The sequence below is a fragment of the Salvia splendens genome, chromosome 3 (assembly GCF_004379255.2).
Source record: "Salvia splendens isolate huo1 chromosome 3, SspV2, whole genome shotgun sequence".
NCBI classification, from domain to species: Eukaryota; Viridiplantae; Streptophyta; class Magnoliopsida; order Lamiales; family Lamiaceae; genus Salvia; species Salvia splendens.
In genome coordinates, this window is record NC_056034.1 from 15,752,573 (window position 1) to 15,773,757 (window position 21,185).

A 21,185-nucleotide genomic window follows, 5' to 3' on the forward strand; every position below is an offset into this window, starting at 1 on the left:
TCACTATGTAGAATTGTTTAGCATCTAATATTTGCATATAAGCGTATTATCAATCACAGTTTTGTTAAGATCAAAGAGCCCTTCATTTTTTACTAAATTATGAAGTGAATGAGCTCTTTTGTCAAAGTCTCTATTTTTCAGTTTTTTCACTTGAGAATTTACTCTGATCAGTAAAAAATCAATAATGAAAAACTACAAATCATTCCATATTGTTCTACAAGCTTAATTCATTAGGACACCCCTTCACTCCATATACTAAGATAGTTTTCGTAGAAAAAAATATTTAAAATTTTACTTCTTACTGTTTCATTGTATTAGAAGTGATTGAGATAATGTAATACAACTATCCAGAAGCAAGAAAAAGAATTAAGCATATGTGTCATATAATTAGTGCCTGCTTGAAATTCACTAAATTTAACAGTATGGTGAAACTTTTAAGTCTTGAAATTTGTTTGGGAGTTGTATGAATTGAGTTTTCCTTGAGAAAAGGAACATGGTGTCACCACCTATATATTTTGACTAGCTAATAATGGTGTCTGCATCAATCAAACATCAATTGTGGGTGGCTTAATCCTTTCTTCATTTCTTGGCAACATAAAAACAATAATGTTGTTGTAGTTCAAGGTGTACAAGAAGAACCCAAATTTGATCTTTCTTCACAAGTATGGGTTTGCAGTTTCGATTTACACTATAAGACATTGATACATAGTTAAGTCTATTCGAAGACTGATATATATTAACTCACAATGTAATTAATGGGTTATGATGTGGATGAGATGCCACTCTCCGTCACTATGACATGCATCATTTATAGTATTTCATATTCGACCACCACTTTTACTTGAATAGTTTCAAATCACCTACTAAAGCTTTAGTTTTCTTATTGATGTTTATATGTATTGCACAATCAGTTAATCTTGGTATTGGCCGACAGACAGTTAGCATCACTGAGTAGAAATGATTACGGGCTTACACGTGTCGTTATAAAGAATGTAAGAGGGCACACTGAAAACTTCAGCGGAACCGAGAAGGAGAATAAAGAGCTCATATTGAAAGCAAGGAATATGGAGAATACTCTGAGACTTTTCATTGAATATAGAACTTACAACAAGATTCAATTAGACATACTCCATATTGGAAAGATCTAGAATCTCTCCTTAATCTCCATACTACAATGTTAATCATGCTTTTACACTCTTAATCAAACTAACTCTGCAAAGCATGTTTCCTCTTTAAACCGCGCAACACCACGTCGCGCCAAGTACATGTGTGGTCCTCCATCTTAGCTGTGAGCATGGGTACAGTCACGAGTTGAGCTTGTGAGGTGCTGGCTTGAGCGATGACAGCTTGCTGGGAGTGGGAGCTGTCATTTGTCGTACGACTTTCAAGCAACAAGGCATGGTTGATCAACCCATCTCCTTCAACACGCTTGATCAAGTTATCGGCCGATGGCTTGATCAAGCCAATCTTCTTCTCATGCATCGATGACTTGATCGATGACTTGATCAAGTTGATCTCTTTCTCATGCACCGATGGCTTGATCGATGGCTTGATCAAGCTAATCTTCTTCTCATGCATTGATGGCTTGATCACGCCAATCTTCTTCTCATGCATCGATGGACTTGTAACATCCGCAGCTTGATCAACTCGGCAATTACTTCTAACACACACCACCTATAAAAAAAAGTGATGACAATATTCCACTGAAATGAAGTGAAGGGATAAAATGGCCCAATGACGATGAGGCCCAACTCAAATTAGTCCACTGGAAAGACCCAATAAAGATGCGGCCCAACCAAATGTTCAAGTTTTTCTAACTTCATTGAGCATAAAATTTATTTTTGTGCAACCATGTACCTGTATAAGAATTTTGTTGCAAGTACATATGTTTAGGGTTGACTAAAGAAAGTAATTAATGTGCAAAATATAGTTCAAAATTGAAACGAACCTCACTCAATCTGATAATTGTGTGCATTTGATCATTCTCTATCAACTTTTAGTCCATACGAAAGACCACATCATCTTTCCGGTCACCATATAAATTAGGAAAGCTCAATTGCAAAAATTTCACACAAAAGATGCATAACTAAATACAGAATACTACTACTACAAGTCATACAATAAACATACTCTAACTCTTAAAACCATTCTATTTCTTGTATACCATAAATGTAATTGACAGAATCTAGAAGATGCTATAGAAAATGGCAGATCAAACGGCATATACATGTCAAAATTAGCAAACATAAATTATCAGAGGTACTCAAAAGCTGTCACAAGAAGAAGAAGAAGAAGAGCACCCAAATATACACGATTCGAATCCCAAGTAAAGGAATTACCAAGACAAGATGATATATGTAATAACTTGTATTTCACAACACCTAGTGACTTCAAACAGTTGAGTGAAACAAGAAGTCACCAAATAGTATATATACATATTCAGACAAAAAAACAAGATGTTGCAGATTCAAACTAGCACCTATTTGAAGTACAATCTTCTAGCATGGAGTATCAACCAACACAACAACACCACCACCTAAATCTTGGCACATATACTTGATACTATATGAAACAGTTATTCCACACACTCTGCAAACACAACCTGTATTACTTGATTGATGACAATTGATTGCCACCCTTCAAATTGGATTCAGAAACATCAACTGGCAAACGAACCCATCCCGTCGAAGAAGAGGCATTCCTTCTCCTCTGCAGAAACACCGATGCAGATAGCAACAAGAATATTGCACCAATCAACGGAGCCACCACACTAGTGTGCCCTGTCCTCCAGCTCCTCCACACGGAATCCGCGCACACCTCTCCGCCAAAGCTGCCCATTGTGTTATTCAGCTTCCATATCTCAATCCCATTGAGAATGGCATCAACTGCCCGCGGCCAGCTCATGTTCGACGGCCCCACGCTCACGGCCAAGCTCCCCGAGCTCCCCCCATCCACCACGAAGTCAGCATAGAACGGCGAGGCCAGGATCGCATCGGTGCTTTGCGACAAATCCAGATTCTCATATGCTAGGTTGCCATTCACATACACATTGAAATACAACATGTATGTGGAGATACTTGCTATATCACAGAAATGCATACGCACCATGTGACTATAACCCTTCTCGATTTGAAACGACCATGTCAAATTCACTTTTGGAATCGAGCTATCTTTGCTCCGAATCACCCTCGCTGTGTTGTACACATTATCCGGCCCCACCTCTCGGCTTAACCCGCCATTTCGGTACTTGATTATGCCCCCAAAGTGAACCGTTTCGGAACCCTCGATTGAATTGAAGAACTCATCATCTGTAATCCAAGTCCTCCACAGAGAATCATTAAACGGCGTCACTTTGAATCCCCCAACATTAACCCTATGCACAGTCTCGAAACCGTTCCTCAGCAATCCATGAATCCTCTCGTTTTTCTCGGCGTCCACAAGCTGCGCCACGTCAGCAATTAGGTCAATCGGAGCGGTTATCACCTCTATCGCGTTCACGAACGCAAATCCGGATTTATCGAAGGGCAGAAACGTTATTTTCAACTCGCCGGAGTCGACCGGGATGGCGAATTCCTTGATTACCACGGAGCTGGCGGCGGTTGAGGGGCGGAAGTTCCGCAGCAACAGGAATCCGTTGGCGATGACGTGGAATTCAGCTTCGCTCAGGTCACAGCGATTGTTACGAAGCGGGTGGAAATGGAGGCGTACGAGGTGATGAACGCCGCGATCTCTGATGGGGAAGACGTAATGCGCGGGGTGGGTGAATGCTCGAGCGGTGCGGTAAAGCGGAGAAGGCGGATCTAAGCTCTCGAGCTGGAGCGTCTGGGTCGACGCGAGGAAGCCCGGGTCGTCGCCTGCGAAGACTCGGTGGTCGGCATCCAAGGTCTGGGCAGCGCTGGACCCGCAGTTGACGAGGAAGTGATCGGTTGGAGAGAAGGAAGCGGCAGCGGCGGCCGCGATGAGAGATAGGAGGGAGATGAGGTAGAGAGAGAGGATTTTGGTTGTGGCCATTGGAGAGAGCTTCGATTGGAATTTTGTGTGTTTAGACTTTTCTCAGCAATATTAAAAGTCGGTTAAAACATAAGAGAAGCGCGTGGGCCCACAGAATAAGTATACTGTATAGTCTCCAACGACTCTCATTCTAATTCATTTCGATTTAAAGAGTAGCGTTTTTGAGTCGTGGTATGCCACACAGGTGAAATACTGAAATTAGACCTTTCCTACCCACGACGGATTGTGATTGAGATAATATTTGGAAATTAAAATGATTACTGAAAAATGAATCTTAGAATTCTGATTTCTAACAATTTTATATTACAATATTTGAAAAGTTATCAAGAATTTAAATAATATTAGTACTATATTTAATTAAAATACTAAATTAAATATATACTCCCATCCGTCCCATATTACTCGCACTTTTCATTTTAGGCCGTAAATTTGGGATTAAATTTTTAGTGTAATTAAATTAGAATTTTAAATGTAATGAGACATTACTTAATAAAGGAGCTCTTAACTTAAACTAATATATTAATTAAATGCATTAATTCTAACTTAAACTATAAATAGTGTAAGGAGTTTGTGACGAGCCGAAAAGCAACAGTGCAACTAACATGGGACAGAGGGAGTAGAAATTAAACTTTTCATGAATAAAATAATTAATAATAATTATATTATGTAATTAGTAATTTTAAAATTAAAATAGTAAGTTTTTATAAAATTAATAATTAAAAATATAATTTAAATAATTAGATTAAGATTTTCTTAATAAGTTACTCCCTCTCTATCTTATTTTAGATGACACGTTTCTTATTGGCATTTATTTTGAGAAAATAAAATAAATAGTTAAAATAGAGAGAAAGTAAAGTAGGAGATAAAATAATGTAGAAGAAACTCCTCTCTATATTATATAGTCTCTTACTTTACTTTCTCTCCACTTTAATTGTTTATTATCATTTTTCCAAAACACTTGCGAAAAGAAAGCGTGTCGTCTAAGGTGAGATGGAGGATTATTATTTATCGATATATACTTGAAAAATTATAATTTTAATATTTCATTATGATTGTCTTGATTAGTTATTAATTATAATAAATAATACAAAAATATTTAATATTACATTAATCACATTTTAAATAATTACTAGGAGTACTATATTATAATTATTTAATAAATTATTAGTTATTAGTATAGTAATAATTAAATATAATTATAACCATAATTATAATCAAGTACGATTACGGTGTCACTTTTTTTTAATTGTCAAATAAACATAAATTTAAAAGTTATGTTACAGTTGTCTCACTTTTTTTAATTGTCAAATAAACATAAATTTAAAGATTATGTTACAGTGGATGGATTCGATCCTATAATTTTTAATCTCACAAATTAACCAATTTATCACTAGGCCAACTAATATACACAACTGGCCTCATTTCTATTTCCCACATATGGCGGTCAAACCTCATTACTATATGACAATCGATAGAGATTTTTTTCCAATGCTTTATGTTGGAATATACCTCAATCAACGCAATTTAACTGGATTATATGAGTGACAAAATATTTATTTTTATGAAATGGAATAATATAAAATCGATCTATGTTGCAAATAGATGATTGTTGTTTATTAGTTTTTTCTAAACCATTCCCCGTGAGTGAGAAATGGTGAAATAAACTTAGTCACTCAAATGTGGAGCTATACGATTAACTAATGTGTTAATTAATCTCACATAGAGAAATGATCCTTATGTTAAATAATGTATTTAAAAGGCCCTAATTGTATGTGTAACAAATAATAATTATATACACACATGACTGGTTGTGAAGCTCACACGCACACCACCGCCGCCACGTGCCACGCACGCGCACCGTGGATTTGGATCTTGGTTTTTGAGAAAGGTCGTTGGTATTAATTTTGGACCAGCTTAACTTTTTGACCAATAACGAACATCTTCTGTGCATCTCCCGAATGACCAAAACATATCCAGAAACATCAGGAAACGTTCCCCGACATGAGGTCTGGTCAGTCTCCATGAGAGATATCTGTAACTCCTAAACTCCTAACTGTTAGTACATGTTAGTCATGATGAAAACATTGATTCTAGTAGGCTCCTCTTACAATAACTTGACCTATAAATAGGGAGGCATCGTCTTGCATTCCATACACCAAATCTTTGAATTGCATAACATACAAAACTCTCTCATCTTTACATCCTTCACTGTGGAAGCTTTGCCCTTGCCTCATCTAGTTCAGTTCATCGGAGGTCGTTCGTATGCGGTGCTGCGATGAATAAGACAAAGTTGTTTCATCTTTAGAAACAACATGCCTGATCCGAGAGCACTATTGGGTGGCGTATATCATATTGCAGACATAAGTTCTCCCCAACTCGTCTTAAGAATATAGTTTCAAGTTTTAGTATATGTATTTCAATTTTCGTGTAGTTTCTTTCTTCTTCTCCTTCTTCAATTTTTTGTTGGTTGTATTACACCCAACAAGTTCTCTATTTTGGTAACCAGATTTATATAAGAATCGCAAGAGGAGATATCAAATACCGTTTGAAGAAGTAGATTGGTATGTGAAACTTAAATTGCTCTAAAACATCTGAAAAATAATTAAAACCTTTGCTTTGAGATGTTCACTACTGCAGTCAACTGATTCAAGCACTACCTCTACCAACCTCTACCACTGTTCCCTCACCTTACCAACCCCTCTACCATGTCCTTAATAACCTTATGGGCATTTTACAAACCCTTTTGGTTTAATGTTGGCTTCACCTCGGCTGACAGTGTGGGTTCCACTTTTATTGGTTCTATGAGATCCTTTATTGGATTGAGTATTGGTGTTTTTGGGGTCAACATGAGTTCTGCAGCCTTCGCGCTTAACACGAGTGGCTTCCATGTGGAAGCGAGTTCGGCGCCTAAAACACTAACAATTTTCCACATACTCTTGTCTGATTGGACTTAGATTTTCAAAACTGCTGGTCATTGCAGTTAGCTTTAGGAGCGGGCAAACTTGAGAGCACTTATGGTCTTTAATCCAGAAATTAGCTTCATACATAGTGATATCATGTGCTCTCCCTTGGCACATCTTATAGTGGAGGTTTCCTTCGCGTCTGACGTGCTTCTCTCGTGTGTCTTGATAAGGCCTATTTCATGCATTGGTTTAGGGGTAAAACGTATGCTATTTGATCAGTTTATCGCGCAAAGCGAGTGTAAATTGTGTAGGAATGCTGCTTGACCAAGGGCAACAAGGCCAAACTGATCAAGCTGGCACAGAAGACAAAAAAAGGCCAAAACTGGGTGGGTTGATAAAGGTGGTGATCAAGCAGTTAGCCGGGGGACCACTGCATTCTAGAAGGAAGACACGTGAGACTGATGCACTAGAAAGCGATCCTCAATCAGTTATCAAGGACTGCATTCTAGAAGGGGACATGTATCGGTGCGTAAGCTGCGCAAGGACGAAGACGAATCCTCATTCGGTTATTGAAGAACCACTACATTCTAGAAGAAGGGCACGTATCAGCAGATGAGACGCTCGATCCCAGCAAGGACGAATATTCACTGCCAAAGTTGTTATCGTAACTGGAGGTTGTGTGAAACGCCTATAAATAGAGGATGCAACTGAAGGGGTTGGCAGCAGAAGCGTGCATGAAATCCGATCACATAAATTTGATCTATTTAGCAGATTATTTAGACAAATTCTATTCGCGTAATTATCACATGTATTATGCTCATAACTTGAATTATAACATGCTTTAGCATATAAAATCCCTAAAACATGCTTACTACGGAATTGGCCAATTTACCTCGTTGATTCAATCAAGAATCGATGATGGCTTGCTCCGTCTCCACGTGAAGATCTTCAATACTCGACCTCGGATCTTCTGACCGGTGTCCCGGACTGTACACTGATATTTGTGTGGGCAAATCTCACCAGCGTACTAGGACTTGAATAACGAAGACATAGCTTAGCTCACAGAGGGAGCAATTTTCAAATTCTCTGTCTCTATGGAGGGGGACGAAAATTTCAGCACTGATTGTTATTTTTTCTGTCTCCTTTATTCTCCTATTTATATTAAGTCACATATTGGGCCCAGTCAGGGATCTAAGGAAGAATTTGGACATGGCCTCACCCAATTAGCTTTTTACTAATTAAATTGAACCCACAATTTAATATAAGCTTATATTGGAATATTACAAGCAGCCACTACAGAAGTAATATTGCACTGCCTTTCTAAATCCGAAATTACAAGTATTCCGGGTTTCTTTTATTTGTTTAATTCATTTCCCGCGCTTAAGATAAAAACATCAATTAATTAATTAATGTCTGCTATGGACTTAATTAATTAACATATTATATTCTCCAAGAGTGGACTTAGCAAGAAACTCTTATTTATTATTCATAGAGTAATTAAACTCCAACTAGCTAGGTTCTGAATAATAAAACCTTGTTTCGAGCTCCTCTTGTGGATGTTATCAAACGAGACTCTCCTCACGCACGATTCAACATAATAGCAATCCTAGCACCGCTAGATAATGATCACCACTACCCAATATACCTGGATCGTTGGGTGACGAAAAACCCGCACCTTTGGTAAGTCAAAGTAGTAGATACTCAATATCGTATGCTCAATGCTAACGTACATTGATTAAGAAATTAATTTTCAAGACCTCGTCTTTCAGTAGATAGCATAAAGACTCGTCTTGCTGTTAGATCCATTCAGTGCTATACCACACCAACGTCATCATATTTCAATAAGGCTTAGAAATAATCGGACTGACATTGCAACCTTTCACGATAGGTAGTCTAGGTCTATCTGGGTTGTGAAATTCTTATTTTTCTTTGTTCAGAACTAACCGTGTACCTTAAATTGAGCGCAACCCATGGCCGGTCTACTAGAACAAAGACTTAGACTTATGTTATGTTCGCTTATACATTTAAATATGCAATAAACATCCATTAAATGTAAAACATAACAACATTACAACAAAAATAATCTGTTGCATTCATTGGAAAATAATTATTAGAGTTTTACAGTATTCAATCACTCGAAAGGTGATTTCTAGTATACAAACCCTAACAATCTCCCACTTATACTCAAAATAGCTTTCGAGTATACAAAACAGTGTGCACACGTCAAATTTCTCCCACTTATACTGAAAGCGAGTTGAGGTCTTGAATGAGTCGAACTCCCATCCCTTCAACGTGGCCCTCGAACGGTTTTACCGCCAATGCCTTTGTAAAAGGATCTGCCAAGTTGTTCTCTGACGCAATCTTAACCACTTGTATGTCTCCTCTCTGCACTATATCCCTTATGATATGATACTTCCGCTCTATGTGTTTGCTCGCTTTGTGAGCTCTTGGTTCCTTCAAATTTGCCACAGCACCAGAATTGTCATAATAAACCGTGATGCTCTTGGGCAAATTCGCAACCACACCTAAATCCATAAGGAAGTTCTTGAACCATACCGCCTCTTTTGCAGCCTCCGAAGCGGCTACATACTCGGCTTCCATGGTCGAGTCCGCGATGCATTTCTGCTTCACACTCTTCCAAATTACGGCTCCACCTCCTAAGGTGAACACATATACTGAAGTAGATTTTCTCGAGTCCTGATCAGCTTGAAAGTCTGAGTCAGAATATCCCAAAGGACAGAGCTCGACTGCATTGTAAACTAGAGCATAGTCCTTAGTCCGTTTAAGGTACTTGAGTATGTTCTTTACGGCAGTCCAATGTCCTTGGCCCGGATTTGACTGATATCTTGCCACCATGCCAACAACAACGCAAATATCAGGCCTCGTACAAAGCATAGCATACATGAGACTTCTAACTGCCGAAGCATATGGAATTCTTCTCATTGCTTGTATCTCAGACGGCGTTTTGGGGCACATCTCTTGAGATAGATGGATGCCATGTCTAAAAGGTAAGAAACCTTTCTTGGCGTCCTGCATGCTAAAGCGACTAAGTACTGTTTCGATGTAAGGTTCTTGAGATAAGCACAACATCTTCTTTTCTCGATTCCTAAGAACCTTGATCCCGAGGATGTGTCCCGCGTCTCCCATATCATTCATCTCGAACTGGTTTGACAACCATGTTCATACTGATGACAACATCTTTTTATTGTTTCCAATTAGAAGAATGTCATCTACATATAAAACTAAGAACACTACATTCCCCTTTTCAACATTCTTGTACACACAGCTTTCACTTGGGTATTTTTCGAATCCAAACTTGCAAACAGTTTGATCGAAAAACTGGTTCCATGATCTAGATGCTTGCTTAAGGCCATAAATGGCCTTCTTAAGCTTCCAAACCATGTGTTCCTTGCCCTTTATGGCATAACCTTCAGGTTGTTCCATGTAGATGGTCTCGTCAAGACCACCGTTTAGAAACGCAGTCTTAACGTCCATCTGCCATACATCCCAATCCATATAAGCTGCTATAGACAATAGTATCCGGATCGATTTGAGCATGGCCACTGGGGAGAAAGTCTCGTCGTAATCGACACCTTCCTTTTGGGTATACCCCTTAGCCACTAGTCTTGCCTTGAAGACTATAACTCGTCCATCGGGTCCACGTTTACGTTTATATATCCACTTGCTCCCAATGGCAGTACAACCTTCGGGTAGGACGGACAAATCGTAGACGTCTTTGTCTATCATAGATTGTAGTTCCGAATCCATTGCTTTCACCCATTCGCAATGATCGACATCTGCCTGCGCTTCCACAAAGTTCCAGGGATCTAATACATTGTTGTCTGAGGAGTGATCCATAGATTCCCCCAAAACAATGTATCGTTCGGGCTCATGTGAGACCCTCCCACTGCGGCGCGGCACTACAATTTTTGGAATAGAAGTTGAAGTTTCTGGAATTGTTTATACACTTGGTACTCGTTCTTGGTTAATGGAATTTGTGACAGAAGTTAGCTCATCAAGAGCCACTTCACTGCTGGGTTTATGATTCATTACATAGTCTTCCTCTAAGAATGTGGCGTGAGTGCTCACAATAACTTTCTTATCTCGGAGACTAAAGAATTCATAAGCTTTCGTTTCTCTGGGGTACCCTATAAACAAACATACCTCCGTCCTAGATCCTAGCTTAGTTGGATCCTTTTCCAATACATGAGCCGGGCAACCCCAAATCTTGAGATGTGCTAGATTGGGCTTGCGCCCAGTCCACAACTCATAAGGAGTAGTAGGTACGGATTTTGACGGTAAATTGTCTAAAATATGGCTTGCAGAAAGCAAGGCATGTCCTCAAAACGAAGTAGGTAGCTGTGCATAACTCATCATCGATCGGACCATGTTCAATAAGGTCATGTTCCTTCTTTCAGCCACGCCGTTCTACTGGGGCGTGCCCGGCGCAGTCAGTTGGGATTCAATTCCCGACTCCGACAAGTAGTCCAAAAATTCGGCACTGAGGTACTCGCCTCCACGATCAGCTCGTAGGCTTTTGATACTCTTACCATGATACTTCTCCACAAGAGTCTTAAAGTCCTTGAACTTATCAAAAGACTCTGACTTGTGGCGCATGAAATGAACGTATCCAATTTTCGAGAAGTCATCAATAAATGTGATGAAGTATCGAAAACCACCTCTTGCCTCAGTAGACATTGGTCCACATACATCAGAATGAACGAGCTCAAGTACTTCCTTGGCCCTATTTCCCTAAGGCCTCTTGGTCATCTTGCCTTCTAAGCATGACTCACACTTATGAAAAGGTTCCTCCTCTAGATCTTTAATAAGATCTTATTGAACAAGAGAATGGATCCTCCTTTCATTGGCATGACCAAGTCTAAGGTGCCATAAGTACGTTTCGTTCATTGAACTTGAAGGTTCCTTTCGTTTCTTCAAAATTTTCGATGTTGTATTGAGTTCTGATTTGCGATTATTAAACTGTGTAGATGTGATTGTGTACAGATTGTTTTCCATGATACCACGACAGATATAAGAACCATCTTTTTTAATAACGCAATTGTCATTAAAAGAAATCGAATATCCATCAAAAACCAATTTAGAAACTGAAATTAAATTTCTTCTAAAAGGAGGCATCAACAAAACATTCTTCAAAATAAAAAATCTATCACTACTAAAACGCAAATATATGTCTCCCACTGCTACAGCCGCCACTTTAGTAGCGTCACCCAGCTGGACCTCGATCTCACGATCACGTAGCCGTCTTGTCACCTGCATTAAGTCAGGATCAAAACAAATATGATCAGTGGCTCCAGTGTCAATAACCCAAGTGCAAGTAGACTTCGAAGCCAAACATGACTCGACTACTAAAGCTTGGTGCATACCTGTAGCCTTGCACTTTTTAGGACAATCTGGCTTCCAATGCCCCTTCTCTCCGCACTTGAAACACTTCCCCGTGGGCTTCTTGTTTGCCCTCTTCTTCTTCTTCTTCTTCTTCTTCTTCTTCTTTCCCTTAGCTATCTTGGCCGGTCATGAGTTCGGTGCCTGCCTTTTTCCTGCGGTAGGCTTGAAGCCAGAGGAACGAGACGCCGAAGTCATCATGGCCGCCTTAGCCTGGACCATAAGGTCCTCTGCCGACTGAAGTTCAGTCAACAACTCTGCCAAGGTGTAGTTCCTTTTGTTCATCTCGAAGTTGAGCTTGAATTGCTGGAAGCTAGGGGGAAGACTTTGAAGGATAATAGTCACCTGGGACTCGGGATCGATCGTCCCTCCCAAGACCTCAATTTGGTTGAGGTGGCCCATCATCTCGAGGACATGGTCCCTCACAAATGAGCCTTCCTTCATAGTCTTCGACATGATACTCCGAAAGGCTTGAGACTTAGCCGTTCGATTCTGAGTACAAAAAAGATTCTTGAGATTCTGCATAATCTCGGCGGCAGTTTCCATGGCTGAATGCTGATGCTTGAGTACGGATGACGCAGATGCCAACATATAGCACTTAGCCATCTCATTCGCCTTATGCCACCGTCTGTGTGCATCTCTGACTCCTGCCGCAACGTTAGCTGGAGGCACTGGAGGTCGCGGGGTTGTGAGTACAAAGATGTACTCATTTGCTGTGAGAACGATGTCCAAATTTTGTTTCCATTCTATGTAATTTTGGCCCTCGAGTTTATTTTCTTTAAGTATTGCAGAAAGAGGATTGAACGACATACTGACGATTTGATTTGCACTGCAAAACAGAATATATACCTTTTGTCATAAACTTATGTAAGAAGTTTGATTAGATTAACCATAAAACTTTTCAAAATCTTACAACAGTAAAATTAAAATTTTGTATCCTCAAGAGGAAGTTAATACGCATTAAAATCTTACAATTTTTACTGGTCACAACACCGACGAATAGTCCAGAGACCACGGAGTGGCATGGCCGCCTAATGTTGCCTAAGCAAGACCACCGAATTTAGCATTACAGAATCTCATTTCTACAACACACTCCCATAACAATGCTCATGCGCTGCTAACAAGATCAAGTTATCCCATAAATTCTGTGTGAACTTCTGAATCTCGTAGTTTATTAGGATTATTGTCCCCACAGTGCAGGTGGCGATAATATTGGAAACCACATTCTAGTTCATACTATTTATATTTGAGAAGTCCGCCTTATGAACTCGCTATTTCCTATGATTATTGTCCCCACAGTGCAGGTAGCGATAATATTGGAAACAACTTCATAAATTACAGACCAATTGGTGGAGACCATATACAAACGTTGAGTTCGTAATTATAGCTTAGATATTTTGGGTTATGGTTTTTATTCAATTATCCTTAGCCTTGAGGCAGATTAAGGCTTAATTAAATTCTGTTGGTATTTAATATGCTGGATAATTGAATCCTTTATTTATAGTTGGCGTCTTCCATTAAGAAAATAATGTTCCAGTATTTAATTCTTATTCATGTCTACTATAAGATATATCTAAAATATATAAATTATTTAATTATTAATAAGACATGAAAAATTAAATTCAAATTATTTTCATGTTTAAGATTAGGAAGAAAAGATTTATTATTTAATGTATTCATACATATCTATCCTTATTAGGATTCTAGATATATATTTATTAGGAAACTATTAAATTATTCCCATCCATATCATCTAGGAATAAAATAATATTATTTATTTCCATAGATATAGATAATAATAAAAATATTCCTAAAATCTAGATAAATATTAGGAAACTATTAAATTATTCTCATCCATATCATCTAGGAATAAAATAAAATTATTTATTTCAATAGATATAGATAATAATAAAAATATTCCTAAAATCTAGGCATCTTCAATGCGCCGGGTGGCGCGCGCTTCCGGCCAGCAGCTCGCGCGATAACTAAGATGCTCTCGGCCAGCGCCGCCATCCGTCTCGACCCTTCCGCCTAGGGTTCTCGGCCTGGTGGCTCAGCACCTCGGCATGTTCTCGGTCGAACTGCCGTGCCACGCCTTCCGCCATGTCGATCTCGACGTGAGCTCCGTCTGGGGCGTGCGGTCTCGGCCAGCGGCATGCACGAGCCCATACTCGTCTGAACGTCGCCCCGTGATCGCGGTTCCCTTGCTCCCACTGTCTCGACTACCCTACCTCGATCGCGTGTGGTGCAATCCTTCTCGGCGCGAGCACCGACGGATTGCACGTCTCGTACGATCGAGTAATTTAAGTTCTTTGATTCGATAGTTCTTGAGTTCATCATGCATAATAAATTAAACAAAACACCAAGAACATGCTTCGCAATCAAATAATACATGCATACATGAATTTCGCGAAATTTAAATCCAAATAATCAGAACCAAAGACTGGCTCTAATACCATTTGAAGGGGTTGGCAGCGGAAGCGTGCATGAAATCCGATCACATAAATTTGATTTATTTAGCAGATTATTTAGACAAATTCTATTCACGTAATTATCACATGTATTATGCTCATAACTTGAATTAAAACATGCTTTAGCATATAACATCCCTAAAATATGCTTACTACGGAATTGGCCAATTTACCTCGTTGATTCAATCAAGAATCAATGATGGCTTGCTCCGTCTCCACGTGAAGATCTTCAATACTCGACCTCGGATCTTCTGACTGGTGTCCCGGACTGTACACTGATATTTGTGTGGGAAAATCTCACCAGCGTACTAGGACTTGAATAACGAAGACAGAACCCAGCTCACGGAGGGAACAATTTTCGAATTCTCTCTCTCTATGGAGGGGGTCGAAAATTTCAGCACTGATTGTTATTTTTTCTGTCTCCTTTATTCTCCTATTTATATTAAGTCACATATTGGGCCCAGTCAGGGATCTAAGGAAGAATTTGGACATGGCCTCACCCAATTAGCTTTTTACTAATTAAATTGAACCCACAATTTAATATAAGCTTATATTAGAATATTACAAGCAGCCACTACATAATTAATATTGCACTGGCTTTCCAAATTCGAAATTACAAGTATTCCGGGTTTCTTTTTATTTGTTTAATTCATTTCCTGCGCTTAAGATAGAAACATCCATAAATTAATTAATGTCTACTATGGACTTAATTAATTAACATATTATATTCTCCAAGACTGGACTTAGCAAGAAACTCTTATTTATTATTCATAGAGTAATTAAACTCCAACTAGCTAGGTTCCGAATAATAAAACCTTGTTTCGAGCTCCTCTTGTGGATGTTTGGTGTGTAATTTTCGAGTTCAATTATCAAGTGTAAGATCACACAAGTTTAATAAAATAGCTCTAATATTACAGCAATACTGCAAGAGTACAACATCGAATGCAATACTTCGAGTGTCGATCCACAGGGAAGGAATTGATTATTTAATTCTAAGACGTAGAAAACACATACTAAAAAGTGATTTGTTTTGAAGGTTTTGATTTCCAAAAGTCGATGAAAAAATTAAGCTACAAGTTAACTAAGAGAGAATATTCAAATAGGAAAATATGTCACTCCAAGTTGCTCGCTAGGCTTGTATTGTTCTACACCTTTTACAATAAAACATATAATGGGATTAAAACATCAGCCTAATCATGTACACTGAACATGTACACGATGAGTAGTTCACAATTAGCTAAACACATAACCTATGAACCAATTTTCAATGTCTATAAACTCCTGTGGAAGCGCGGGAGGAATAAACATCTATTATAATCACCTACTTAATCCACTATCAAATTATCCTCTAAACAATTCTAATTCAATAGTATACCAACAATCAATCAATCCTAAACTATGTTAAAGAGACAATAGCAAAGGAAATAACAACACTACACTATTAGCCAAAAACATAGTGTATAAACATTAATCACATTAATGGTATCAAATCACATGAATTCAATGGTGTAGAAACATCCATACAAAGCCTAGATTACAACTTGGAGCAACATAGAGAGCTTAGCCTAAACACATGGTGATATTTGCAATTGAAACCATAGGAAGCATGTACTCGTTGAGTGGAATTGGGATTTGAAGACGGATCGTCGGAATGTTGGCCGGAACTCTTCCTTTTCTTCTTCCTCCCCTCTTTCTCCCTTCTTTCTTCTCTATTTTTTCTCTCCAAAAACCTTCCCTTTTTCCTTCTTTTTTTCTCCTTTTCTCCCCTGCCAAAACTGCCGAGAAACTGCTGAAATTGATCCACCCGGCCGGGTGGATATTTGCAACTGAAAATATCACCCGGTCGGGTGAATGCCTCTGGACTCTTCCTTCATTAAAAAAGTCACCCGGCCGGGTGGAATTATTGGTACAAAAATTACCCGGTCGGGTGATTTGCTCTGGACTCCGCCTGCCTTAAATATTTCACCCGGCCGGGTGGAATGATTAGGCATAAAAATACACCCGGCCGGGTGGCCAGTTTTGAGAGTTTTCTGGGCAGCGATCGCGACTTTTTCACCATCCGAGCTTCATTTCTTGTTTCGTTTCACCATTCACTCCTCTTCCTACACCATAAAACATACTTTTGCAAGCATCAAACTATATAAATCATGTAAAGTTAGGGGAAAAGAGAAAATGTACTATTTGATTCGCATCAAATACCCCAAACTTATTTGCTTGCTCGTCCTCGAGCAAGATCGCATGAAACACGAACCTTTAAAGCTCTACTCACAAAAGTTTTTCAAAAGTTTTCATAAGAGTGAATCACGTAGGGACGTGAATGACAAAATCTAAACCCCCAACATTTCCAATCAAGATTACCCACTCTCAAGAACAATCACTCATTAACCTCGAACTTCGAGTCAAAGTGCATGTCAAAGTAAGTCCAAGCATAAGATCATACAACTCAAACCGTTGACATTGACTCGTCAAGCATTACTAATCACATAGACTTGCGGATTTCAAATCAAACTTCTTTAACTCTACCAAGCTATTTACAAAACATCCATAAGCATCAACAAGGTCTAAGGTCTTAATTCAAGGTTGTAATGGGGCTAGGGATGAGGTATGATAAATATGGATAGTGAGCTCAAAAACTACACATTTGAGTGCCAAATTCTTTCCTCCTACAACTTCCTTCCAAAGATCAAACACAAAGATTTTACAACCAAACTCTCACTCCCCAAACATGAGATCATTCTAGACAAGATTACATCTTAAAAACAAATAGAAGTTCTAACTTTATTTCACAAACTTTTTTATTTTCCGTCTTTCTTTTTTTTAAATAAGACCTCGACTTTTGCAAATTTGGAGGTCGTCTTTTTCTTCTTTTTTAAGAACTTCATTCTCAACATCTAAACATCAATTCAAGTCTCAAAATGTCTACACTTTTGTAATACACCACCCAACACTCAAAACTCAACCAACAAAGCTCAAACTTGTATTAGCACCCAAATAGTAGCAAGGTCTATTGATGAGGCTAAAATGAGGCTTATTTAAGTAGCTAAGTGATTGGCTGAGTGTTTACACAAATAATAGGGAATTAAGCTCAAAGTGACTTCTAGGGGATCATTTGTTGGGCTAGGCATGTGATCATTTGGCCATGGAGTTCATCCTAGTGCCTTATCCTTCCATATCGTTGACACAAATGAATACAAGCACTTCACTCGATAAAGCAAATAAATCCAAGATAATTTCCACAAGACTTTCATGCTCTCCTCAACTCAAGAAATCGGTTGTAATCACTACATGCTCTTACAAATAAATCATGCACAAATTCCATCCATCCTAAGCTTCAAAGATCAAGAAAAATCAAGCAAGAATTCCCAACCAGAAAGCCGAAGATAAAGCATGCACCCGTCAATTACATGATTCAAAACACCTTTATCAAACAATACACCCAAGAAACATGCATACAAATCATTGAAACTCAAACAACCCCCCCAACTTGAATGCTTCATTGTCCCCAATGCATGCAAAGAAGAACATATAAAGTAAAGGGAAAGAAAACTCCCCCAAACTTGGCTTGAAATCCATAGGGCATTCGGGTGGGAGGGTGGGCGTGTATTCCTTTGTGGGTGTGTTTCCTCTTAAGCTCCAAATGAGTCCTTTCTCCATGTTGCTCCTACAAAAAGAAACAAAACCTACAAAAAGAAACACTCAATTCAAAATAAATGTTAGAGGAAAGAATTGAGCAAACAAAACCTCCAACATAAGAAAACCAAAATAAAAGAAAAAAGAAAACTTGGGTTGCCTCCCAATCAGCGCCTTTGTTTACTGTCGTTGGCTCGACCTTCCTCCTCCTTGCTCTACACTTTTGGCTCCACTAGAGAAGCCACTTCTCTCGCCTCCACATCACCTTCAACTCCAACATAGGCCTTCAAGCGTTGGCCATTCACCTTCCAAATGATATCATTTTTCTGATCTCGAACATCCATAGCACCATTGGGGTATACCTTGTGCACCACATAAGGACCCCACCATCTTGACTTGAGCTTGCCCGGAAACAGTTTGAGCCGAGAGTTGTACAAAAGGACCAGTTGTCCTTTATGGAATTGACGAGGCTTAATGGCTGCATCATGTATCTTCTTAGCACGCTCCTTGTAGAGATCAACGCTCTCATATGCATGAAGCCTAAACTCATCCATCTCATTCATGTCGCACATCCTCTTCTCGGCTGCAGCATCATAATCCAAATTAAGCTTTTGCAAAGCCCAAAAAGCTTTATGCTCAAGCTCTACCGGCAAATGACAAGCTTTTCCGAAGACCAACTTGTATGGCGAAGTTCCAATCGGGGTCTTATATGCCGTTCGATATGCCCACAAAGCATCATCTAACTTTTGAGCCCAATCCTTTCGAGACGGCTTCACAACTTTCTCAAGAACACGCTTTACCTCTCGATTGGAGACTTCAACTTGGCCACTAGTTTGGGGATGATAAGGGGTAGCAACCTTGTGTCGGACACCATACTTTCCGAGGAGGTTTTCAAACAACTTGTTGCAAAAATGAGTTCCTCCACCACTGATAATAGCGCGTGGTGTCCCAAAGCGGTTAAAGATGTGATTTTTGATAAACTTCAACACCACTTTGGCATCATTGGTTGCTGAGGCCACTGCCTCTACCCACTTAGAGACATAATCGACAGCCACGAGAATGTATTGTTGCCCATTAGACTTGGGAAACGGTCCCATGAAGTCTATTCCCCAAACATCAAAGAGTTCTATCTCATGAATGTTATTCATTGGCATTTCATTTCTCCACGAGATATTGCCGGATCTTTGACAACTGTCACATCTCTCTACATAGGCTTTGCATCCTTGAAGATCGATGGCCAAAAGAATCCGGACTGAAGCACTTTAAATGCAGTTCGACGTGCTCCGAAGTGGCCGCCATACATGGAATCATGGCATGCAGACAAAATCTGAAGGTGCTTATGCTCTCCCACACACCTTCGAATAACTCCATCACTACAAATGGGGAAAAGAAATGGATCTTCCCAAACATACGTGCGGATATCACTCAAAAATTTCTTCTTTTGATTAGAAGACAACCCTTCTGGTACAACACCCGTGACAAGGTAGTTTGCCAAATTAGCAAACCACGGCACATATGTTTCCTGAGCTTCCACTTGCAACACTTGCTCGTCGGGGAATTTTTCATTGATCCTCTTCTTTCTCTCATCATCCGTCTCTTCCAATCCCTCTAGTCTAGACAGATGATCAGCTACCAAATTCTCGGTCCCCTTTTTGTCTTTAATTTCCACATCAAATTCTTGCAATAATAGGATCCATCTCACCAACCGAGGTTTTGCATCTTTCTTATTCATCAAATATTTGATAGCTGAATGGTCCATGAACACTACACCTTCTTGCCAAGTAGGTATGCACGAAACTTCTCAAAAGCATACACAACCGCTAACATTTCCTTCTCTGTCGTAGTGTAGTTCAATTGAGCCTCATTGAGTACTTTGCTAGCATATTAGATGGCATGTAGGACCTTGTCTCTTCTTTGGCCTAAAACGGCCCCCACAGTATTGTCTGAAGCATCACACATCAACTCAAATGGTTTCGACCAATCAGATGTGATAATAATAGGAGCTTCGACTAGCATTTTCTTCAGCAATTCAAATGCCTCAAGGCATTTATTATCAAAGACGAACTTGGCATCCTTCTCAAGTAAGTTGCACAGTGGCTTTGCAATCTTTGAAAAATCTTTTATGAATCTTCGGTAGAATCCCGCATGACCAAGGAAACTACGGATGCCCTTCACATTCGTTGGGGGAGGTAATTTAGAGATCAAATCAATCTTCGCCTTATCCATCTCCAATCCCAACTCCGACACCTTGTGTCCCAAAACTATGCCTTCCTTGACCATGAATTGACACTTTTCCCAATTGAGCACGAGATTCGATTCTTCACATCTTTGTAAGACCCGTCTCAAGTTTTCTAAGCAAAGGTCAAATGAGGATCCAAAGACGGAGAAATCATCCATGAAGATCTCCATGATGTCTTCATTCATGTCAGAAAAAATTGCCATCATGCAACGTTGGAATGTAGCCGGTGCATTACACAAACCAAAAGGCATCCGGCAGAAGGCATACGTACCAATAGGACATGTGAATATCGTCTTTTCTTGATCTTCCGGGGCAATTGCAATCTGATTATACCCCGAATATCCATCTAAGAAGCAGTAGTGAGAATAACCCGCAATCCTATCAAGCAACTGATCTAGAAATGGCAACGGGAAGTGATCTTTTCTTGTTGTCGTGTTCAATCTTCTATAGTCCATGCAAACTCTCCATGAGTTTACCAATCGAGTTGCTAACACTTCATTCTTCTCATTGACTGTCACGGTTATTCCTCAT

At 39.3% G+C, this 21,185-nt stretch overlaps 1 protein-coding gene across 1 annotated transcript; it reads right to left on the bottom strand.

Moving 5' to 3' along the window:
- Window positions 1–2,607: 2,607 nt before the first annotated feature.
- Window positions 2,608–4,011, bottom strand: LOC121796651 (probable receptor-like protein kinase At5g24010). The gene has a single exon (XM_042195458.1). The coding sequence runs from the start codon at window positions 4,009–4,011 to the stop codon at window positions 2,608–2,610; it is 1,404 nt and encodes a 467-aa protein (XP_042051392.1).
- Between the last annotated feature and the right edge of the window lie 17,174 nt (window positions 4,012–21,185).

Coding starts and splice junctions, on each gene's coding strand:
- LOC121796651 (XM_042195458.1), bottom strand. CDS start 4,011: ATGGCCACAACCAAAATCCTCTCTCTCTACCTCATCTCCCTCCTATCT.